Here is a 23,244-nt window from a genome sequence, read left to right on the forward strand (position 1 = left end):
GGTCAATGTTCCATCCCATGCACCGTCAGGCTACAACACTACTGAGAACCTTCTGGAAAGTTCTAGAAACAAGCTTAGTTAAATGTAACATGCGTTGGGCGGAGAAGACCTTACCCCGCACACATCAGCGGTCTGTCCGACCATTTCGTTCCAAAGTGTTTACCGATGCGCAGGGCAAGCTAGTCGCGCTTGCTCATTGAAACTTGTGCACGGGTCTGATAACCAGACCCACACTAACCAGGTGACATCCTAGGAACTAATGGATTAATTCCCGCTGCGTCTAATGTGCAATGCATCCACTTCAGCCCAGAGTAGGGGGAGCTGTCTCATATGCACAATGCAGCTAGCTGTCTGGCTTACTGTTGCTCTCTCTCCGAGTCGCTAGGCAGGAGGCTAGCAGCGCTTGTCAGCCGGGATCTCTTGCCACGCTGATTGGACTGGCTGTCACGTCGGGCTTAATGGGCTCTGACGGCTTGCTCTCCTATCTGAGCCTCCACACACATCCCAGCAGTCCCGGCTCTTGGGGTTTAGAGGCATCGCTGCCTCCCAGCAATGGATCTGAAACCCTTATTACATAAACATTGTTTATGTAATTAGGGCTCGACCCAGGTTCTGACTGCTCTGCTTGGAAGTACGCTTTACTGAACGCGGTCCTGTGTGGCCACATGTAAGCATGTCCATGGTTAAGCGATTCTCATTGCCTTCTCCACTGACGCGAACATGTTTACTCTCTGATGAGTAACCTTTTTCATAGTTTGACAAATTTGACATATTTGCATAAAACCCATCCCGACCAACTTATATGGGCCTTTCTATGACGTTGATTTCCATTCCCTCGGGAACCCTCAACCGTTGCACATTTTTGTTGTTGTATTTCAGTACTAGCATATCTTGGCTCAATAGAACGTCATCGTGCAACGACCGGAACGATTATCAAGATTGGGCTTTAAACTAGACAAGAGGATAGCAACACAGACCTCTGTCCCATATGTGGCATAATTATCCCCAACCACAACAGCCTGTGTGGAACCTTCCAGCAGTGCTCGAAGTGATCCCCCGGTGTGCCACAGAGGTGAGCCGGCCTCAGATCAATGGGCTTGAAGGTCATCGGTTTTATCTTTCTCTTGTGACCGGGGGAAATCTGACAGGGGCCAGCGGTGCCTTGTTAACCGGGTCTCGGCCAGCCAACCAGCAGGGCTTGAGCCGTCAACCCATAGAGCAAACTGAGAGGGCTAGCATCGGATTAGCCGTAGCAATTGCGCCAGTGGAAAAAACAGTGTCTTCTGTTTGGACTAGGCAGGTTTCTTTCACAGATGTTTGTCACTAAATGACCATTTAGAGCCCCCCTGCTCCCTAAGCTTATTTATGAAGCCTGTTTGTCAGGAACCATGGGGTTTACGATGCTGCGCACAGATGAGATTAATTTTCATACACACAGAAAGAGAGAAGAGGAGTAATTGAGTAAGCGATGGACTAAAAGAGAGCGCTGGAGAGATGGTGGGGGGCAGATCAAGGTCTCAGTCGTTGTATAATTAACTAGTGACTGCGCCAGGATCGCAGCTTCGATTACTGTCCTTCTCAGACACACAACACAACCCAGCCATCCTCAGGGCAGCATTTGGCTCGTATTTATTTACCGCATCTTAATCGTGTTTTAGTTGAGCATAATTCCCTGCCTTTATCTTGCGGGGAACACATTGTTCACACACTATAATATCAGCATCGCCTTTTACTGGTGCTGACCTCAATTTACCCTGCTGCTGTAGTACCCAATTCCCCGGCGCATCTGGCCTGAGGTGCTAGCGGCACTTGAGGTTTGCACCCGACTGACTTACCACCGGCTCTGGTTACAGAGTGAGCTTGTCGGGGAATGAGGCGATGGGTGTGGAGGTGTTAGCTGCGAGGCAGAGGGCGGTGCTTGACTTGGCAAAATCAGCACTTTTTATTTCGGGGTGGTAAATGGGTTACCTGCCTGTGTTGCTCGGTGAGGCTGAGTAATGCCTTGTCTTGCCAACAGGCCCCCGAGCTGCAATTAGAAGAGCTCTTCCTCTCTCTCTTTCTCTTTTTTGTTTCTGTCTCCTTTTCTGTCACTGTCTGCCCCCCACTCCAGACAGTTACTCCAAAGGGACTAGCAAGACGGCATGAGTCTCACTCTCTCTCTCACACACACACACACCACTGATCTTATCCTGCCTCAGTTAATGATTTTTAAATTCCTGCATATTTATTATGTCATGTAGCGTAATGTGGTTCGTTGGGCTTCTGACCTTGTGTGAAACTGTTATGACGAGTGGGTGGAAGGGGGTGTTAGTGTGTGTGTCTGTGTCTCGAGAAACCTGAATGTTCTCTTTATGATAAGATTGTGTGGGGGAGGGGTTGTCTTTGAGCCCCTGGTAAATCTAGGTCACCCATAGTGCCACAAAGTGTTCCTACCATAACCATCCAGTACAGTATCCAGTGCGAGTATGACGGAAGCGGATCGGTAGCACCTCCACCTGCGTTCTACTGTACGTTCCGCCGACCCACGGATCATTTAGACAAAGGCCCGACTCCAAGCCCTTTGAATCGACTAATTAAATAAGTCCTGCACTAAGCAGCTTCAGGAAAATGGCCCCCTCTTTTGAAGTGATGAAGAACACACACGTGCACACCAATGATGCATATAAACCCTGGATTGCTGATGCTATGTATTAGCCAGTGAGAGGCTTTGAAGCCACTGGTCGGCCATCTTGGCACTCCCCAGTAGGAGCAGTCCTCCATTGGAATGAATGGGATCCTGCAGTATTTCAATTACATGTTTCAAGGACAACATGACATGTATTTTTGTTATAGTGGGGACAGTAATATTAGAACTTTCCAGAAATTGTATTTGAAGGAATTTTCTAAATATATGTTTTCATTTCTTATTTTTTTATCTTTAGCTCACGTAATACCATTTAAAAGTAAGCAGTTTTTATTTAACCTTTTATTTAACTAGGCAAGTCAGTTAAGACTTGCCTAGTTCATTATATTAAGGGGTCTGTAATAGAATACTTGTGGCTAAAATAAATATATACATTAATAAATGCATATTTAGCGCTTCCAAAAAATGTCGACAATGGTGAGGGAATGCCAAGATGGAGGCGCGCTGCCTTCAAAACATTGGCCCCCTGTCAGTGATCTAGTGTGCGTGTTTAAATCCTTGGTGCACACACTCGTGCATGCTCTCATGTGAGCGTGCACATACACATACATAATATATGCCCACACATCTCACATGTATATTGTACGCAGGCAAGCACGCATTGCCAATATCACTTGACCAATGCACAAGTGTGCACGCACCCGAATCCAGCCTCACCACATCCTGACGGCTCTCCCTTTTATCGCTCCCTTTCTTCGAGTGCAGGGATGACAAGCCAGTGGCACGGATTCAGAGACACCAAGGACTTTGTATCGGAGGGGGTAGCTCATCTGAAGAGTGACTCAGAGAGAGGAGACCTACTGTAGCCTTATTTACTGCCATTAGTTGACTAATGACGCTTTTAATTAGTAGTGACATGCACCGTTAATTTAATCAAACTGTTTACAACTGGCCCTGTCAACGAGATTCCTCCAGACCCAGATTGATGTTGTCATGGTGCTGCACTTTGTTTAATTATTGGACTGCTTAAATAGTGGCGTGGGAGGGTGGGTTGTTGAGCGACAGAGTGCTTGTATGTTTCATGTGCATGCGAGTACATGTGCATGCTAGTATCTACGCTATTATTACGCTCATATTATTATCATCTCTTTGGTGTTTGCGCTTGTAATGAAAGCATATCAAATGTTTAGTTCCAACTTACCCATAATGCATTGTCATACCTCCCCCTCCTCGTGTCCAATCTCGTTAAAGCGTTACAGGTTGTTGTGTGCCAGGCTGGCAGCGACAGTCAAGCCCTTCAACTGTCTGTCGTTGTTTGCTTCCTGAAATGAAATGAATCAGTTGCCCCCTAAACTGTTCTTAGCGTATTGGCCCGATATATGGAGAAAGCTACTAGCTACACACATCCAATTAGCATTAGCTGGGCAGAAACAGCTGAAACACAACAGTGTCCTAACCCAGTACTCCTTGAGCAACACTTTACTTAAAGCCTGCAGGTATCATACAATACTTTAGAACTTGGCATAAACATGTATGAACTGTTATAATGTATTATAAGGCTTCATTAGGCTGTATTCTGATTCTCGGTCTGGGGTTATGGGCAACATCTACCTAATGTGAGCTGAATTTAATTTTAGCCTGTCTGTTGGTGATGCCAGGCTGTGCCCAGTCCTATTGGGTTGATACAGTTTCTCTGTTGTTTTTTTCCCATGATGAGGGGGGTGAAGACCGAATGTTCCCCTGTGGCACCGCTGCTGACAACCGTTTGACATTTGACCTGTTGGCCTGCTGTGACTCCATTGGCTCTTAAAGGCTCAATATAGTCACTGCAAATCATGGCCCAGAGTCTTATGAAATCCAACCCTGCTATGACTGGGCCTCTAGAATTGTCTGAAATATCATTCTTTTCCCACTGGAAGAAGGAATTATTGAATTAATGTATTTAGCTGAACACTTAGTGAGACACAAAAGGAAACTCAAGGGTATGTTAATATAAAATTGTTCTTTAATCATATCATTTGGGGAAATTGTACCTCATCCTGGAAATGCTGGAGACCGGCTTTGATTGAAAAAGACCCCCAATTCCCCACTTCTAACAAAGAGCTAGGGGGAGAGGGAGATCAAGCCCAAATAAATACGCTTTCTGTTGGAGATGGAGAACGAGGGAATCGAAAAACGCGCAGTCAGCAGTGCCCTTCCTCCACTTCACTTTAACTCCATTACACACAATTGAGTGTCATTTACTTCAGTGCATTTGTTGCAGGTTGGCATTTATTGAGATGACTCATATACTGGAGGCAGCTCTGCAGAGTGGTCACTAGCTGGCACAGCCACGAAGTCATGAAATCTGATTTTAAACCTTAACCATACTGCTAACCCTAATGCCTTGCCCTAACCTTAAATGAATACCAAAAAGCTCAACCCATAAAAATGAATTTGTACGATATTGACTTTGCAGCTAGCCCATCTAGCAGAAACCGCTCCGTTCTGCCTCCGGGGCAAGACTCATGACAATGAACGTCAATCTGCACATTTGTTTTGACTCGCGCGCCTCTCAAACCTGCAAAGGCTGGCCTGTCTGGCAGTCCGTCTTCTGTGGTACACAAGTGAGCTACAGAGAGAGCGAATGAGAACGACAGTATATTTTCCTCGTTCTTTCTCGCGCACTCTGTCACACGCACGTGTATAAGCGCACAGTCTATCTCACAAACACACAGGCACAGCAGTCAGAGCCGTCAGGGTGCCGGGGCCTGTTTTATCTGCAGCTCACAGTGGGTAGTGTGAAAATGCCAGGCCGCCAGTCATCCTGGAGGAAGTGCTGCGCTGCAGATTAGAAGCCCAAGCTGCAGCAGCTGAGTGGAATGGGACACCACCGGGCGACGCTCACACAGCAAATGTTCTGAAAACCTGAAAATATAATTATCTCTCTCTTTCTCCTCCTTGGTCCGCTCCCTCTCTCTCTCTTTCTCTCTTGCTCGCTCAGGTTGTTCCTCAGAGGATGTTTTCCTTGTGCGTACTGTAGATATTTGAATAACACACGCGATATGGTTGATTTTAGATAAATTGTGTCCAATAGTCAAAGTTCCTCTCTTTGACTATGATTCTGGTTGTCTCTACTGAATGACTGGAACAGCTCGCTAGTCTGTTGAAGCTGATCTGCTTTGACACCAATGGAAGCCGTGCCTTTCTTCGTACATGCGAATGTGTGGTGCACGTGCATCTGTGTAAAGCGGTTTGTGGGGTCACACCGAGTTCTATTTCTTATGTGGTAGGTGAATGTAGCCTTAAGCGTATAAAGGCATAAAACAGTCCTTGTGTTGTGTGTTGCAGGACTCTGCCCAGGACGGAGTAATCACCAGAGACATCCACCGGACGTTCCCCGCTCACGACTACTTCAAAGACACTGATGGAGACGGGCAGGATTCCCTTTACAAGATCTGTAAGGTACGGATGGATGGCACTCTTTAAAAAAAAAAAAATGATTTGTTTGTGGATCTTTTCTGTATTTTGTTGTTTTCTTAGGGTTTGGTAGTGAAGAGGAGACAGGAAGGATATGTGTATGAGTCAGGCCAGTGGGTGGGGATACCTGTTTCGATGTTTCTGTACCACTAAATGTATCCAGGATCACTCGCCAGAGCAGCTAACAGCTTACCTTGTATGTTAAACTTGGATACGAATAAATAAGTACACAGACCCAGACCTGGGTTCAAATACTATTGAAAATCATTGCAAATACTTAATCTGTGCTTGATTGAGCTTGACTTGCTTAATGGACCAATAGAAAAGTCCCCAAACTGCAAACCCCATTCATTCAGCTTTTCAAGCAGGCTAGATCTTACTCTCAATGTATTTGAAAGATTTCAAATACTATTTGAACCCAGGTCTGCGCAGAACTATAAATTATAAACTGAAATGTACAAGCAAACACAAACCACACAATACTGTGCACACCAAGTTGCCATAGTAAAACATATTGGGACGCACAGATGCGGTAGCGGACTTTGTGACTTGCTTTTAGAGTTCGGAAACAAGCTACACAAATCCAATGTATGTTTTTACGAGTCCAGAATGAAGCTACGTGTGTCCCACATGTCGTTTTTCAGACAACACAGAAGCATGCTGTGGAGCAAATGTTGAGTGTCAGAAAGCCTCATCATCCTCTGTTACCATCTAGGCCAGTTGAGTGCCAGGCTCTCATTTGTATGCAAATACATGTAGATTGCCTCTTGATAAGGTTGGCTACATCCTGTAGAGACACACTTTTGTCTCCCATTTTCTTCCTAAAGTGTTTTATTTTAGGTGAGTTCAATGTACCTGTGATGTCCTTGTGAAGGATTGGGGTCAGGGCGAGTATGGAAGAAAAAAAAAAAGCAGCTGCAGGCTGTACTACAGCCCCCCCCCTCCCCCCCATGTCCCAAAAAATGTAACTCATTACGATCTAAAAGGCTAAAACTGATCGTAGATCAGCACGTTTTATGAGTACAGGCCCAGGTATAGAGGAAACAACAGGGTGACAATGTGAACATGAGGTCAAATTCTCCAGCATTCTCCCATCACGTGATTGGTTGTACCCACTGTTCCTAGGCCATCATTGTATATAAGAATTTGTTCTGAACTGACTTGCCTAGTTAAATAAATAAAAAAAATTAGTCCGACTGACAAATAGGGATGTCGTCTATTCACGGCCACCCCATCCATCGAGCACTGTACATCCTTCAAGCCACGGCAAAGCGAGCTGAATGGGGACACTCCATCAAACTTTTCTCAGTCCCGAGACAGCCTGGCGAGGTATAGCTCCGGGGGTGGCAGTTAAGCGTAGCGGTTAAGAGCGCTGGGCCAGTAACCGAAAGGTTGCTGGTTCGAATCCTCGAGCTTACAAGGTGAACAATCTGTTGATGTGCCCTTGAGCAAGGCTCTAAGCTCTAATTACTCCTCTAAGTCGCTCTGGATAAGGTTGTCTGCTAATGACTAAAATGTAATTATACTTTCATGTGAATTCTTTGCCAAACAGAAAACCAATTAAATTGGTGAAAAGCCCATATTTCATTTTCATATTAAAAGCAATGGAGGGCTATTCAAGATACCCTTGTAAAGCTTGTTGCAGCAAGCAAGATGCATGGAAATGTCGATTTCAATCCATTTTGTTAAGGTTAGCCGTTAACGCCAATAATTATGACACTACATGGCATGAATGGTCATGATGACAACTGACGGCAACCCTTTATTCACTACGAGCGGTGTTCTAACTTTAGATAGGTATGGTTGCTCAACTTCAATTTTCGTGCAAGGCTCCAATTGACATCAATGAATGCTTATCTCAATTCTGAATCGGGCCCTTTGATGGTACGAGTCACAAGCCAGGTAGTTACGTAGCAGCTTTTGTATTCCATTATGTCACGCTTAGGACATGGTTATGTAGACCCCTTAGGACAGAGGGTTCGAGTGAAGTCTAATGTATGCACTAGTAGGGCAGAAAAGTCAAATAGTAGTGCACTATTTTGTAGAATAGAGTGTTATGAGATGTAACCTAAGAACATATTGTCGTCTTTCCCTACAGTAAAAGACGACAATAGATTTTATGAGGGTGTTACGCCGACTGCTGTTCTTTTAAGAAGACTTGTGCAGGGAGCCATCTCTCTCTGCCCCCCCCCCCCCTTCTCCCTCTGTTGTTAAATCTGCCCTTTGAAAACAGGGCTTTGCGTAGCTTTCCATCTCTTGATTGGCACAGCCAGATTAAAGTCGCTCAGGCAAAGACAGTCCCGAAAGGGTTTCAGCAAGAAACGGGAGGGCCGAGACAGTCTCCTCAGGAAATATGCTTTCTATGCTGTTCATCTCCCAACTCAACATGTATTATCAGTGTGACAGCTGGTTATACTATATAGTCTAGGCCAGAGAATTTTGAACTGGGTACTGCAGGGGGTCTGATTTTGTTTATAAAAAAAAATATATATATATTATTTATTATTATTAATATCGCTAGCTGCCACATAATACGATCTTGGATAACATTTTTATGTTTCTTTCTCTGTGTCCAGTAGGTTAGAGGTAGTTTCACGAGCCAATGCTAACTAGTGTTAGCGCAATGACTGGTAGTCTGAAGGAACAGTTGGCATGCTAGCTGTTCCTGTTCATCTGACTGGGGGGGGGGGGAAGATAAGACTTCATTGCCAAAATCCAACTATCCGGTTAATATGGCTGAAATTACAGTCAATGGAGATAATTCTAGGTATTTTTGTCTGTATATAAAATTCTTAGGTGGGCCGTCTAAATATTAATTTGAGATGGAAGAACAGTTTCACTATCAACTTAAACGACCAAAACCAGATAGAAAGCATGCAGAAAATATATATTTAAATGTATGCAGTGCATTCGGAAAGTATTCAGACCCCTTGACTTTTTCCATATTTTGTTACGTTACAGCCTTACTCTCAAATTGATTAAATAAAACATGTTCCTCATCAATCTACACACAATACCCCATAATGATAAAGGGAAAACGGGTTTTTAGAAATGTTTGCAAATGTATTAAAAATAAAAAATAAAGTACCTTATTTACATAAGTATTCAGATCTGTTGCTATGAGACTTGAAATTAATCTCAGGTGCCTCCTGTTTCCATTGATCTTTATTTTGTTTATTAACCAGGTAGGCCAGTTGAGAACAAGTTCTCATTTACAACTGCGACCTGGCCAAGATAAAGCAAAGCAGTGCAACAAAAACAACACAGTTACACATGGGATAAACAATCGTACAGTCAATAACACAATAGAAAAATCTGTATACAGTGTGTGCAAATGAAGTAAGGAGGTAAGGCAATAAGTAGGCCAATAGTGGCGAAGTAATTACAATTTAGCAATTTACACTGGAGTGATATCATTCTTGAGATGTTTTTACAACTTGATTGGAGTCCACCTGTGGTAAATTCAATTGATTGGACATGATTTGGAATGGCACACCTGTCTATATAAGGTCCTACAGTTGACAGTGCATGTCAGAGCAAAAACCAAGCCATGAGGTCAAAGGGATTGTCCGTAGAGCTCCATGACAGGATTGTGACGAGGCACAGATCTGTGGAAGGGTACCAAAAAATGTCTGCAGCATTGAAGGTCCCCAAGAACACAGTGCCCTCCATTATTCTTAAATGAAGAAGTTTGGAACTACCAAGACTCTTCCTAGAGCTGGCTGCCCAGTCAAACTGAGCAATCTGGGGTGAAGGGTCTTGCTCAGGGAGGTGACCAATAACGCGATGCTCACTCTGACAAAGCTCCAGAGTTCCTCTGTGGAGATGGGAGAACCTTCCAGAAGGACAACCATCTCTGCAGCACTCAACCAATCAGGCCTTTATAGTGGAGTGGCCAGACGGAAGCCACTCCTCAGTAAAAGGCCCATGACAGCCCGCTTGGAGTTTGCCAAAAGGCGCCTTAAGGACTCTGACCATGAGAAACAAGATTCTCTGGTCTGATGAAACCAAGATTGAACATCTGAAGGAAACTTGGCACCATCCCTTTGGTGAAGCATGGTGGTGGCAGCATCATGCTGTGGTGATTTTTCAGCAGGTGAGAGACTCATCAGGATCAAGGGAAAGATGAACAGAGCAAAGTACAGAGCGATCCAAGATGAAAACCTGCTCCAGTGCCTTCCGGACCTCAGGCTGGGGCGACGGTTCACCTTCCAACAGGACAATGACCCTAAGCACACAGGCAATACAACGCAGGAGTGGCTTCTGGACATGTTTCTGAATGTCCTTGAGTGGCCCAGCCAGAGCCTGGCTCTGCTTTGTCATATTTTATTTGATCCATTTTAGAATAAGGGTGTAACGTAACAAAATGTTGAAAAAGTCAACACTTCCCGAATGCACTGTATATATTTTTTAAAATAATATCTTTGAGAATTAACAATCAAATAAAAGCTAGACAGTCGGGGAGAATCACACACAAAAAACACACAAAAAAGTCATTCAGAGCACGTTGATTGTATGTTTGAGCAGAGGAACACAACATAAACCATGGCAAAATGCATAGAATTGCAGGAAATTAGCTTCAAAACTGCTTAATTGTCTCTCAGCTCCATCCCAAACTGTGTTGAATTGCTGGAAATTAGCCTAATGGAAAAATGTATATTGCAGAAAAGTAGCTTTACAACAGCAACATTCTCTCTACATCGCCAACATATAGTACCATTACCTTTCTAATAGACTACAGTGCCTTCAGAAACTATTCACACCCCTTGACTTGTTTCACATTGGTTGTGAAACAAATGTTCAGGTGTAAAAATGTGCTTAAGTCATATAAGTTGCATGAACTCTCTGTGTGCAATAATAGTGTTTAACATGATTTTTTGAAGGACTACCTCATCTCTGCACACCACTCATACAATTATATGTAAGTTCCCTCAGTCTAGCAGTGAATTTCAAACACAGATTCAACCACAAAGTACAGGGATGCCTCACAAAGAAGGGCACGTTTTGGTAGATGGGTAAAAAAATAATAATTTTAAAGCAGATATTGAATACCCCTTTGAGCATGGTGATTAATATTAATTACACTTTGGATGGTGTATCTATACACCCAGTCACTACAACGATACAGGCATCCTTAATAACTCAGTTTCCGGAGTGGAAGGAAACCGCTCAGAGATTTCACCATGAGGCCAATTGTTACTTTAAAACAGTTAGTTTAATTTCTGTGATAGGAGATAACTGAGGATCAACAACATTGTAGTTACTACACAATACTAACATAGTTGACAGAGTGAAAAGAAAGCATGTACAGAATGAAAATATTCCAAAACATGCATCCTGTGTCAAATAAATTAAATATAAAGACTTATGTTTGGGGCAAATCCAATACATCACTGAGTACCACTCTTTATATTTTCAAGCATAGTGGTGGCTGCATCATGTTATGAGTATGCTTGTCATTGGCAAGTACTAGGGAGTTTAAGAATAAAAACAAACGGAATAGAGCTAAGCACAGTTAAAGTCCTAGAGGAAAACTGGGTTCAGTCTGCCTTACAGCAGACACTGGGAGACACATTCACCTTTCAGCAGGACAATAACCTAAAACACATGTCCAAATATACACTGGAGTTGCTTACCAAGACTACATTGAATTTTCCTGAGTGGCCTAGTTACAGTTTTGAATTAAATCGGCTTAAATCTATGGCAAGACTTGAAAAGGGCTGTCTAGCAATGATCGACAACCAACTTGACATAGCTTGAATATCTTTTTAAAGAATGTTTCTTGATATTGTACAATCCAGCTGTGCAAGGCTCTTAGTCTTACCCAGAAAGACTCACAGCTGTTATCGCTGTCAAAGGTGATTCTAACATGTATTAACTCATGGGGTGGAATACTTATGAAATCCAGATATATTAGTGTTTATTTTTCATATTTTGTTTTACACATTTTTGAATTTTTCGTACACTTTGACATTTAGAGTATTTTGTGTAAATCGTTGGCAAAAAATTACATCCCACGTTATAACACAACAAAATGTGGAAGGAGTCGAGGGGTGTGTACTTTTTGAAGGCACAGTATGTTACTTTACACTTCTTCTTCCAATGAACTGTGGGGAGGTCAAAATAATGGCAATGTCTACCAAATCTATTCATTTGAAAATGTTGATTATGGGAGGAGGCAGGTTAAAGAAGGATGTTTAATCATTGAGACAATCGAGACATGGATTGTGTATGTGTGCCATTCAGAGTGTGAATGGGCAAGACAAAATATTTAAGTGCCTTGGAATGGGGTATGGGAGTAGGTGCCAGGCGCACCAGTTTGTGTCAAGAACTGCAACGCTTCCGGGTTTTTCACATTTCCCGTGTATATGAAAAATGGTCCACCACCCAAAGGACAGCCAGCCAACTTGACACAACATGTTAACAATTAGAGTCAACATGGGCCAGCATCCCTGTGGAACGCTTTCGACACCTTGTAGAGTCCATGCTCCGACAAATTGAGGCTGTTCTGAGGGCAAAGGAGGGGGGTGCAACTCAATATTATTAAGGCGTTCTTAATGTTTCGTATACTCTGTTTTTGTCTAGAACTGTGAAACTGCACAGGTTGAGCAAATTGAAAACACAAACAACAAACGGAACACCTTAACATGTCAAAAGGACTTTCTTTCTGAAACACTGAAATGCCTGAGGAATGCCAGAGATTTGGGAATTTACAGTAAACATTTAGTGTCACATTTTTACAAATAACTTGTTCAGTATGTTACATGCATGCTATACAAAGACACGCACGCGCGCACACACACACACACACATACACACACACCGTTTCTTGTTCATTGTTTGATATGAAGTACCTATTGCCTAACGTTGTCCCCTCTCTGCTCTGTGTTCCAGGCCTATTCAGTCTACGATGAGGAGATTGGCTACTGTCAGGGACAGTCCTTCCTGGCTGCTGTACTACTACTGCATGTATGTGGGGGATCAAATGTCAATACAATGTCTATGGAACCACAGAGATGAGTTGAGACTGAAGTCTACCTAAACAGTTGCAACAAAAATCTACAAAGACACATTATTTTTTTTTAAGTGTTGAATTGGCTCCGTGAAAATATTGCACTTATCCTGAGTGCACTTATTAACAGCCTGTATTAGGACTGATAGTGAGAACAATGGACAGGGAATGAAGGAAAGTTTTGGTTGAGCAGAGGGAGGAGTGAATAGGTAAACAACAGGCTAGTAAATCTGACAGGAGGATGACTGGAAAAAAGAGAGGGGTGAAGGAGAGACGACGTGAGAGAGGGAGGGAGGTGGGAAGGAGGGGGAGAGAGAAAGAGATGGATTGAGAAATGTGGAGAGGGACAAGTGCAGAGAGGATGAGTAATAAAGAAGAAATGGAGGGAGAGGAGGAGGGGGGGGAGATCCCCTTTGGGAGGCAGGGGAAGTGTCAGGAATATTAATGGCTGCGCCTGTCTCAGCCCAGGACACACACACTGTCACCCAGATTAAATACCCACTGCTCTGTGTGGGTGGGTGTATTTCTCTCACGCACATTCTCTCTTTTGCTCTCGCTCTCTCACACATTGAAGAGGGGGGTGGACATAATCACACCCCGTGTATTTCACACTGACACTCCCACCTTCTGGCTTTTTTTTCCAAACCCACCAGATTCTCACCTTGCTTCTCTTACTCACACACCTCATCCTCCTTTCTGTTTAAGTCCCTCTCTCACTCTCCTCTTTTGCTCCAACAGTCTCCCAACTATTCCCAAGTGGGACAAAGAATGTTTGGAGGAAACGTCCCTCTTTAATCCACAGACAGACAACACTTTCAAGTGACAATAAATTCCACCAAGAATTTATCCTACTTATGTTTGTGGCAGTGCATTGTTTATTGAGAAAAGCCTTAGAGATTAAATGTCGACATTATATTTATCTTAACTACAGTACCAGTCAAAATTTTGGACATGCCTACTCATTCCAAGGTTTTTATTTATTTTTTACTATTTTCTACATTGTAATCACCTAAAACGTGTTAAACAAATCAAAATATATTGTATATTTGAGATTCTTCAAAGTAGCCACCCTTTGCCTTGATGACCGCTTTGCACACTCTTGGCATTCTCTCAACCAGCTTCATGAGGTAGTCACCTGGAATGCATTTAAATTAACAGGTGTGCCTTTTTAAAATTTGTGGAATTTTGTTCCTTAATGCGTTTGAGCCAATCAGTTGTGTCAAGGTAGGGGTGGCATACAGAAGATAGCCCTATTTGGTAAAAGACCAAGTCCATATTATGACAAGAACAGCTCAAATAAGCAAAGAGAAACAACAGTCCATCATTACTTTAAGACATGAAGGTCAGTCAATCATGAACATTTCAAGAACTTTGACATTTCTTGAAGTGCAGTCGCAAAAACCATCAAGCGCTATGATGAAACTGGCTCTCATGAGGACGGCCACAGGAAAGGAAGACCCAGATTTACCTTTGTTGCAGAGGATACATTCATTCGAGTTACCAGCCTCAGAAATTGCAGCCCAAATAAATGCTTCAGTGTTCAAGTAACAGACACATCTCAACATTGACTGTTCAGAGGAGAATGCGTGAATCAGGCCTTCAAGGTCGAATTGCTGCAAAGATACCACTACTAAAGGACACCAATAATAATAAGAAGAGACTTGCTTGGGCCACAACATGAGCAATGGATATTAAACCGGTGGAAATCTGTCGGTTGGTCTGATGAGTCCAAATTTGCGATTTGGGGTTCCAACCACCGTGTCTTTGTGGGACGCAGAGTAGGTGAACGGATGATCTCTGCATGTGTGGTTCCCATCGTGAAGCATGGAAGAGTAGATGTGATGGTGTGGGGGTGCTTTGCTGGTGCTTTGCTGGTGACACTGTCAGTGAATTATGTGGAATTCAAGGCACACTTAACCAGCATGGCTACCACAGCATTCTGCAACGATACGCCATCCCGTCTGGTATGCGCTTAGTGGGACTGTCATTTGTTTTTCAACAGGACAATGACCCAAAACACACCTCCAGGCTGTGTAAGGGCTACTGAGTGATGGAGTGCTGCATCAGATGACCTGGCCTCCACAATCACCCAAACTCAACCCAATTGAGATGGTTTGGCATGAGTTGGACCACAAGAGTGAAGGAAAAGTAGCCAACAAGTGCTCAGCATATGTGGGAACTCCTTCAAGACTGTTGGAAAGTAATTCCAGGTGAAGCTGGTTAAAGAGAATGCCAAGAGTGTGCAAAGCTGTCAAGGCAAAGGGTGGCTACTTTGAAGAATATAAAATATAACATATATTTTTATTTAACACTTTTTGGTTACTACATGATTCCATATGTGTTATTTCATAGTATTGATGTCTTCACTATTATTCTACAAAGTTGAAAAAAATAAAGAAAAGACCTTGAATGACTGGCACTGTATACCTCCTCTTCTTGTTTTACGTTGACATTTCTAAAATCAAATAAGTCAAGGAATAGAAGGAAACAACTTGACCTCCCGTTTCTCACACATCTTCTGTCATCCCGCTTTTCATATTCTAGCTAACCCTCCTCTGGTTCTGTTTGTCCTGTGGCTGTAGATGCCTGAGGAGCAGGCATTCTGTGTGCTGGTGAAGATCATGTATGAGTACGGCCTGAGGGAGCTCTACAAGAAGAACTTTGAGGACCTGCACTGCAAGTTCTACCAGCTAGAACGACTGCTTCAGGTTAACATTCTTATCTTAGTGTGTGTGTGTGTGTATGTGCGCACGTCATCAGCACAGTGATGTAAAGTACTTAAGTAAAAAATACTTTAAAGTACTACTTAAGTAGTTGTATGGGGTATCTGTACTTAAAAATAAAAAAAATTGTTGGACTACTTTTACTTTTGCTTCCCTACATTCCTAAAGAAAATAAAGTACTTTTTACTCCATACATTTTCCCTGACACCCATGTCAGAGAGTAGGAGTGTTCCTCTGGCTTTCCGTAAATACTTTTTTTTTTTTACACAAAAATGGTGCAGTCTGGTTTGCTTATTATAAGGAATTTGAAATTATTTATCAAATCAAAATCAAATTTATTTATATAGCCCTTCGTACATCAGCTGAAATCTCAAAGTGTTGTACAGAAACCCATCCTAAAACCCCAAACAGCAAGCAACGCAGGTGTAGAAGCACGGTGGCTAGGAAAAACTCCCTAGAAAGGCCAAAACCTAGGAAGAAACCTAGAGAGGAACCAGGCTATGTGGGGTGGCCAGTCCTCTTCTGGCTATGCCGGGTGGAGATTATAACAGAACATGGCCAAGATGTTCAAATGTTCATAAATGACCAGCATGGTCGAATAATAATAAGGCAGAACAGTTGAAAATTTGAAACTGGAGCAGCAGCACGGCCAGGTGGACTGGGGACAGCAAGGAGTCATCATGTCAGGTAGTCCTGGGGCATGGTCCTAGGGCTCAGGTCCTCCGAGAGAGAGAAAGAAAGAGAGAAGGAGAGAATTAGAGAACGCACACTTAGATTCACACAGGACACCGAATAGGACAGGAGAAGTACTCCAGATATAACAAACTGACCCTAGCCCCCCGACACATAAACTACTGCAGCATAAATACTGGAGGCTGAGACAGGAGGGGTCACTTTTACTACTTATATTTTAGCAATTACATTTACTTTTGATACTTCAGTATATTTAAAACCAAATACTTTTATTAAAGTACTATTTTACCAGGTGACCTTCACTTTTATTTGAGTAAGGTCGATGCACCTTATTAGGAACACTGACTGACTCTATTCTTGTAAGTGCATTGAATTGGAGTTTAATTTTGTACGGAAATTCACTTTAGCCTCTTAAGTAGGCTTTTTTCAGCACCAAGCTGCACTGGGTTAGTATTGACAAGCACCCAAGGCTAAGGAGTATGAGCATTGATCGCTAAGGGTTGGCATACAGATGGAAGGAAGCCAGTGTTCACAGCAAAGAGTGTCTGCATCCAACTATTTAGGGCAAGGATAGCTAACCCTGTTCCTGGAGTGCTGCAGGTACTGCAGGATTTTGTTCCAACTAGACACCACACCTGACCAACTGAGCTAACTGATCAGTTCAGTGGTTTGCCTAAATTCAACACACCTGGTCTTCCAGGTCGGTTCAATAAAAAAACGAAGTGCCCGCGGCCCCTCCAGGGCCAGGGTTGCCTACCCCTGATATTGTGAATAGTGTGTCATTTGGGAAGTACTCACGGTTTCCTCCAACCCTGCTCTTCTTACATTTCCTCGTTACATTTCCACCCAAGATTTTCACACTGGGCTGGGTTTTGAAGTGTTATTGGCTTTGTGTTTGAGTTGATGAAGGAGTGTTTGGTCCACGAATCTGCACGATTGCACATACATACATACACACACAAACGTGCGCACACACGCAGAAGCTGACAAACACACACTTAAATGTTTCTGATCAGTGATAGATAAGTAAACAAATAGAGTTGCACCGCCACTTATTTGCCCAACCAGAGATCAATTAACCAAATATACAGAGATTCAGTGAAACAAAATCACATTGATTGATTATATGACAAGTCACAGTCTTTTGGTCGGGGAGCAGGCCTAGACTACTATGCGAGTGAAGAGTAAAATAATCGACTACTACGCTACATAACATGCTAGCTAAATGTTCTGATCAGTCCTGCTAATAGATTAACAAACTAGACTAATGATGATGAATACGCACCTCAACTTAGCTAGCTAACATTTTCACTGTCTAATTGTAACCAAATATCTAAATGGAGATTCAGTGAACACAAAAACCTGACATTGATTTATCAAGACAAGTCCCCATGCTGTCCCAATCCAAACGGCGCTGAAATGATCATCTCGTTGACCACACATGGCTATTACTGCTTAGAATGTATGGTTGGAGGACTTTGGGAGTTCCGTTAAGCAACCATTTGAAAATATGTCTTAAAATGTGTTAGCCTATTATTGCAATGTTTTTGTCCTTCAGCAGTATTTATTCCCACAGTAATTCTTTATAGGTCCATCCAGTTCATTCTTTATGGGTCCATTCAGGTCATTCTTTATGGGTCCATCCAGTTCATTCTTTATCGGTCCATCCAGTTCATTCTTTATGGGTCCATCCAGTTCATTCTTTATGGGTCCGTCCAGTTCATTCTTTACGGGTCCGTCCAGGTCATTCTTTACGGGTCCGTCCAGGTCATTCTTTACGTGTCCATCCAGGTCATTCTTTACGGGTCCATCCAGGTCATTCTTTACGGGTCCATCCAGGTCATTCTTTACGGGTCCATCCAGGTCATTCTTTACGGGTCCATCCAGGTCATTCTTTACGGGTCCATCCAGGTCATTCTTTACGGGTCCATCCAGGTCATTCTTTATGGATCCATCCAGGTCATTCTTTACGGGTCCATCCATGTCATTCTTTATGGATCTATCTAGTTGTGCTTAAGAAAATGTGCATGCATAGTGATGGACCGTGGACTTTGCGATGTGATGGGAAAAGTGACATGCCTCGCAAAGTTTAGAACTGCCATGAGGACTGTAACAGCCTAGTAACTGGCGCTGCCTAGGAACCATCATAATGAAGCATCAAATCAGGTTTAAAATCTGATCCCAAAGTCGGACGTAGCTACGCTCGGCATTTCATTTAAGACCAACTTTATCTCTCTCTCTCTGTTCTGTCTTCTCTCTCATTGATTAATTGACTGACATATAGTACTTTTTCCTCTCTATATGTGATATACTCTTACTTACCCTTTTGCCCTCAGAACAGCCTCAATGTGTCGGGGCATTTACTCTACAAGGTGTCGAAAGCGTTCCACAGGGATGCTGGCCCATGTTGACCACAATGCTTCCAACAGTTTTTTTTTTTTTTTTCCCCCAAATTGGCTGGATGTCCTTTGGGTGGTGGACCATTCTAGATACACACGGGAAACTGTTGAGCGTGAAAAACCCAGTAGCGTTGCAGTTCTTGACACAAATCGATGTGCCTGGCACCTACTATCATACCCCGTTCAAAAGCGCTTTAATCTTTTTGTCTTGCCCAGTCACCCTCTGAATGGCACATATACACAATCCATGTCTCAATTGTCTCAAGGCTTTAAAAGAAATCCTTTAACCCGTCTCCTCCCCTTCATCTACACTGATTCAGCAAGTGACATCAATAAGGGATCGTAGCATTCACCTGGTCAGTCTGTCATGCTCTTAATGTTTTGTACACTCGGTACTGTGCAATGAACTCTCTCCTTGTCCTATCTCTAGGAGCAGCTCCCAGACCTGTGGTCCCACTTCCAGGAGCTGAGCCTGGAGGCCCACATGTATGCGTCTCAGTGGTTCCTCACACTCTTCACCGCCAAGTTCCCCCTCTGCATGGTCTTCCACATCACCGACCTGCTACTGTGTGAGGTAAGAAGTTTGACAGCGTTGACCCAACACTGAAGGTCATTTTAGCACTACTCCTAATGCCAACACTTACCCAATACTGGTCCTACTCCTAGTCCTGACTTCAACACTGGCTCTTACCTTAACCCTACTGTTAACCCCAACACTGGGCCTCACCCTAACCCTACTCCTAACCCAAGCTGCTGTTGGTAAGCACTGAACTTACCCTTATTCTCCCCCTTCCATCGACCACCCTGGGCTTTGAACAACTCTAAACAACTCTTCACTATTCACCCGCCTTTTTGTACCTCCTTAAAGCCAATGTCTCCTCTGGAGCAACAATGACCATGAGAAGTGAGAACACCATTCTAGCACGATAAACCCCATCAAAATCTCCAGAGGCTCTTCAAGATAGTAGTATACTCTCTGCCTGCTTCTCTTCTCAGCCCTTCTGTAGGCCTGGTACCACAGTAGAGAAGGGACGCTGTGACCTTTCTCTCTTTCTCTGTGATTGTCTCACTTCTTCTCCTCCTCCTCCCTTTTTCATCACCCTTGCTCTCTCTCTCTCTGTGATTCTCTCTTTTTCCTGTTCTCCTCCTCTCTCCTTTCTTCCTTCTCTCCCACCCTCTCTCGGCCCCCGGGCAGAACAATTAATAGTTTCCTTGGCGTTTCTCAGCCATTGAGCCGTGTGATGAGTATCTGCTTCTCTCTCCTCTCTGCCTCCCTCTAATATCTCTCTCTCTCTCTCCATCTCCATATCTCTTGTCTCTTTATTTCTAAATGTTTTTCTCTAAAGTGGTGTCCCTTTCTTATTGTTTTTGGCTTTACCCCTGCCTCGATCTGATTTCTTTGTTGTCATTGTCACTTTTCACTCCTCTTTCTGTCTCTCTCTCTCTCTCTCTCTCTCTCTCTCTCCTCTGATTGTGTGCTCCTGTGTGTGGTGCTAGTTGTTTGTTTGTGTGTGTCGTGTGAGGTGTGTGTGCAAGTGCGCCTGACTGTGTGTTTCTCCTCTACGTTAAAACCTCTCACACTTGCTGACTCAGTTTGACTCCAGCTCAGTTTGGCACGCTGCATGTGAGACTGTATTCTCACACACACTCACTCACTCACTAACTCCACACACACACTCACTCAGTCCACAAACCACACTCCCTCTATCTCTCTCTCGCTGACTCCCTGACACCCCAGCGCCACCTAGAGCCTTTTGAGAAAGAAAATGAGAGATGGAAGGGGAGGGGAAGAGAGGGAGAAAGAGAGGCCCTTTCCTCAGTTATTTATAGAGCAGGGGAGATATTTTTAGCCCAGTGTTGCCATGTGAACGGGGTGTCGGAGCGATGGAGACAGGTGTTCCCATGCGGAGCTGACTTCAGCATCCACTCGCTCTCATCCTCTCTCACCCTCCCTCTCTCTTTCTGTTTCACTAGCTCTGCCTCACTCCTCTTTTTCGCCAGCTCTCTCCCTCTTTCTCACTCTGTCACACTCTTGCTTTCTCCTTCTGTCTTTCTCTATCTGTTAGTCTGTGACTCTTGTCCCTTACTCCTTCTTACAATTTCTCTCTCTCCCCCTCTCCCTCTGTCTCTCTGTCTCTGTGTGTGTCATTCATTAATTCGTCCATCTGCTTGTCACTCTGTGGCCATGATGCAGCCCCACCTGTCTGTGAGAGGGACCATCTTGTTTCACTTCAAGAGTTTCCATGAACATAAGTGTAATGTTACCATAACGTTTCCTCTTTATCGCCAGAGGGCAGTCTAGCGTGTAGACATACAGACTACATAATGTCACGGATTTAATGTACAACGTCAGAGAGATGGGTTGATAGCAACACACATGTATTCCACTGTCACATGTATCATTACGTCATTGTTTTTCAGTGTGTTTTTTCCCCCTCCCTAGCTCTTAACACAAAAGCTGCGCGGCAGTTTCATAAGTCTTTATTAGAAGGAGTCTTTGTTGTTGAAGATCATTTGAACCTTTATTAAGTCTATGACGAGAAAACCTTAACATTTGCTGGTTTATTGGCATGATGTTTTAAAGGGTAAAGCCGTTGATGAGATGACCCTTGATCCATGCCTTTTCTTACACCGATGTGTGACAGATGTGTTTGGGTGACGGCCCGAGCTCTTTCTCTCTCTCTCTGTGTGTGTGTAGAGAATATGTTCTGTGACAATCAACAATATAATCATCTTCTTCCCTTCCCCAGGGCCTGAACATCATCTTCAACGTGGCGCTGGCTCTTCTCAAGGTGTGATTGACTTCCTTTACTTTGGTTCATTTACTGGGGTTCCAGTCAATTCCTTCGATTTTAAAACTTGTTTTTTTTTAAATGACAGACAAATCCTGTAATGGTATTGTACGAAGCACACACAACTCCGAGACCTAGACCTGGGCTTGTATTCACAAAGTCTCCGGAGTCGGTGTTTTGAGTCAGGGCTCAAAACTACGACCAAAACACTGGCATTTGCGACCAATTTTCCCAGTAATTTGCACTGAGCAAAATTTACGTCTTGTGAGCGGAAACTTGAACGTTGTGAGAATTTTGTGCAACTTCCGGCACGTGTTTACGTTGAATAGCGAGGCTGTACCCTTACAGTTTTAAACAGTAGCCAATAAGCTATTTGAGCATAAAGTAGGCCTGCCAACAAAACCAATGGAGCAAATCCAATAACATTTTCACATGGAAAAATTGCTTTTGATTTCTATGAAATAGCCTATAGTAGCCTATATGTGGTGTCCCATGCAGGCCTACATTGCATACAGAGAAGTAGACAATGTTACCTCTCTGCCAATTGGCTTATGTGCATATTCAAGCCTGTTTCAATATTCAACACTGTCCCTTTAATTAAGACATACGCTTTTTACCTGACTGGATTTTAAAAGAAAGCTTAAAATGTAGCCTACACGTTTTGTGCTCTTGTATGAAGCAGTTACTCTCCATGTCTGACCTGTACTTATCTAGAACTGGGCTAATAACTCGCTAACTAGCAAAGAATATCAACAAATGTGCACACGCGTTGCTCTGCGCTCTGATCTGATTGAAAGACCGCTCGTGGGCTACCACCGCCAATAGAATTCTACTCCATTGCGGTCTGGCTCTGCCTACAACAAAATTACAGACTCAATCTTGCAAAGGTACATGTGTTGTGTTGCATTGAAAAGGGGTTGATATAGTCGATTCGGTCACAGAAAAAAACGTTGATCTATATGGGGCGAACTATGTGAAGTTCAATCTCTGGCGTCTATGTGCAGCATAGCATTACTTCTGCGCGGCAGTCCTGTAGGAAGTGCGCGACCGTGAGCAGTTTAGAGGGATCATTGTTTGCGACCCTTTGACTTGGCAGCGGGACACCAATTTTTTTTATTGGTTGCTAGGTTCCCAGTGAAAAGAATGTAGCTGGTCACATTGGTTTTGTTTCACAATTGTTTGACAATTATTATTTTTTAATAATCAAGATGTATTCAAACAGCATTGGGTATGCAGACCAGGTATTCAAAATGTTTAGTCCGAAGTCTTGGTTGAATCTTTGGGATGCACAATTTAGTCATAATGTGCTATTTGAATGAACAGTTCTCAAGGCTTTCCCAAAAAAACTTCACAATTAAATGTTGACTGCAAAGTAGGCATACCTGGCAGAATGAAATCAAGATGATTTCTTTCAATTGTGGGGCATTAGTTTTGCCATCACATGTAGCCTACATTGTACAGTACAAAAACACTGCTAGCCAAACAACGGTCTCTTGCTAGGTGCACAATTAAATGAAAGGTCAACAACACCCTCCATTTTTTT

At 43.3% G+C, this 23,244-nt stretch overlaps 1 protein-coding gene across 7 annotated transcripts in view; it reads left to right on the forward strand.

Moving 5' to 3' along the window:
- rabgap1l (RAB GTPase activating protein 1-like) overlaps nucleotides 1-23,244 on the forward strand; it is a 164,956-nt gene that overhangs the window by 108,376 nt on the left and 33,336 nt on the right. For all 7 annotated transcript variants that reach the window (XM_036977902.2, XM_036977904.2, XM_036977903.2 and 4 more), the window contains 5 exons: nucleotides 5,954-6,067; nucleotides 12,977-13,051; nucleotides 15,677-15,802; nucleotides 19,340-19,483; nucleotides 21,660-21,701. In XM_036977902.2, the coding sequence (XP_036833797.2) occupies nucleotides 5,954-6,067; nucleotides 12,977-13,051; nucleotides 15,677-15,802; nucleotides 19,340-19,483; nucleotides 21,660-21,701 (501 nt within the window). The remainder of the gene's footprint in view (nucleotides 1-5,953; nucleotides 6,068-12,976; nucleotides 13,052-15,676; nucleotides 15,803-19,339; nucleotides 19,484-21,659; nucleotides 21,702-23,244) is intronic.

The sequence above is a fragment of the Oncorhynchus mykiss genome, chromosome 5 (assembly GCF_057628025.1).
Source record: "Oncorhynchus mykiss isolate SJ-2025 chromosome 5, ASM5762802v1, whole genome shotgun sequence".
In the NCBI taxonomy this organism is placed as follows: domain Eukaryota; kingdom Metazoa; phylum Chordata; class Actinopteri; order Salmoniformes; family Salmonidae; genus Oncorhynchus; species Oncorhynchus mykiss.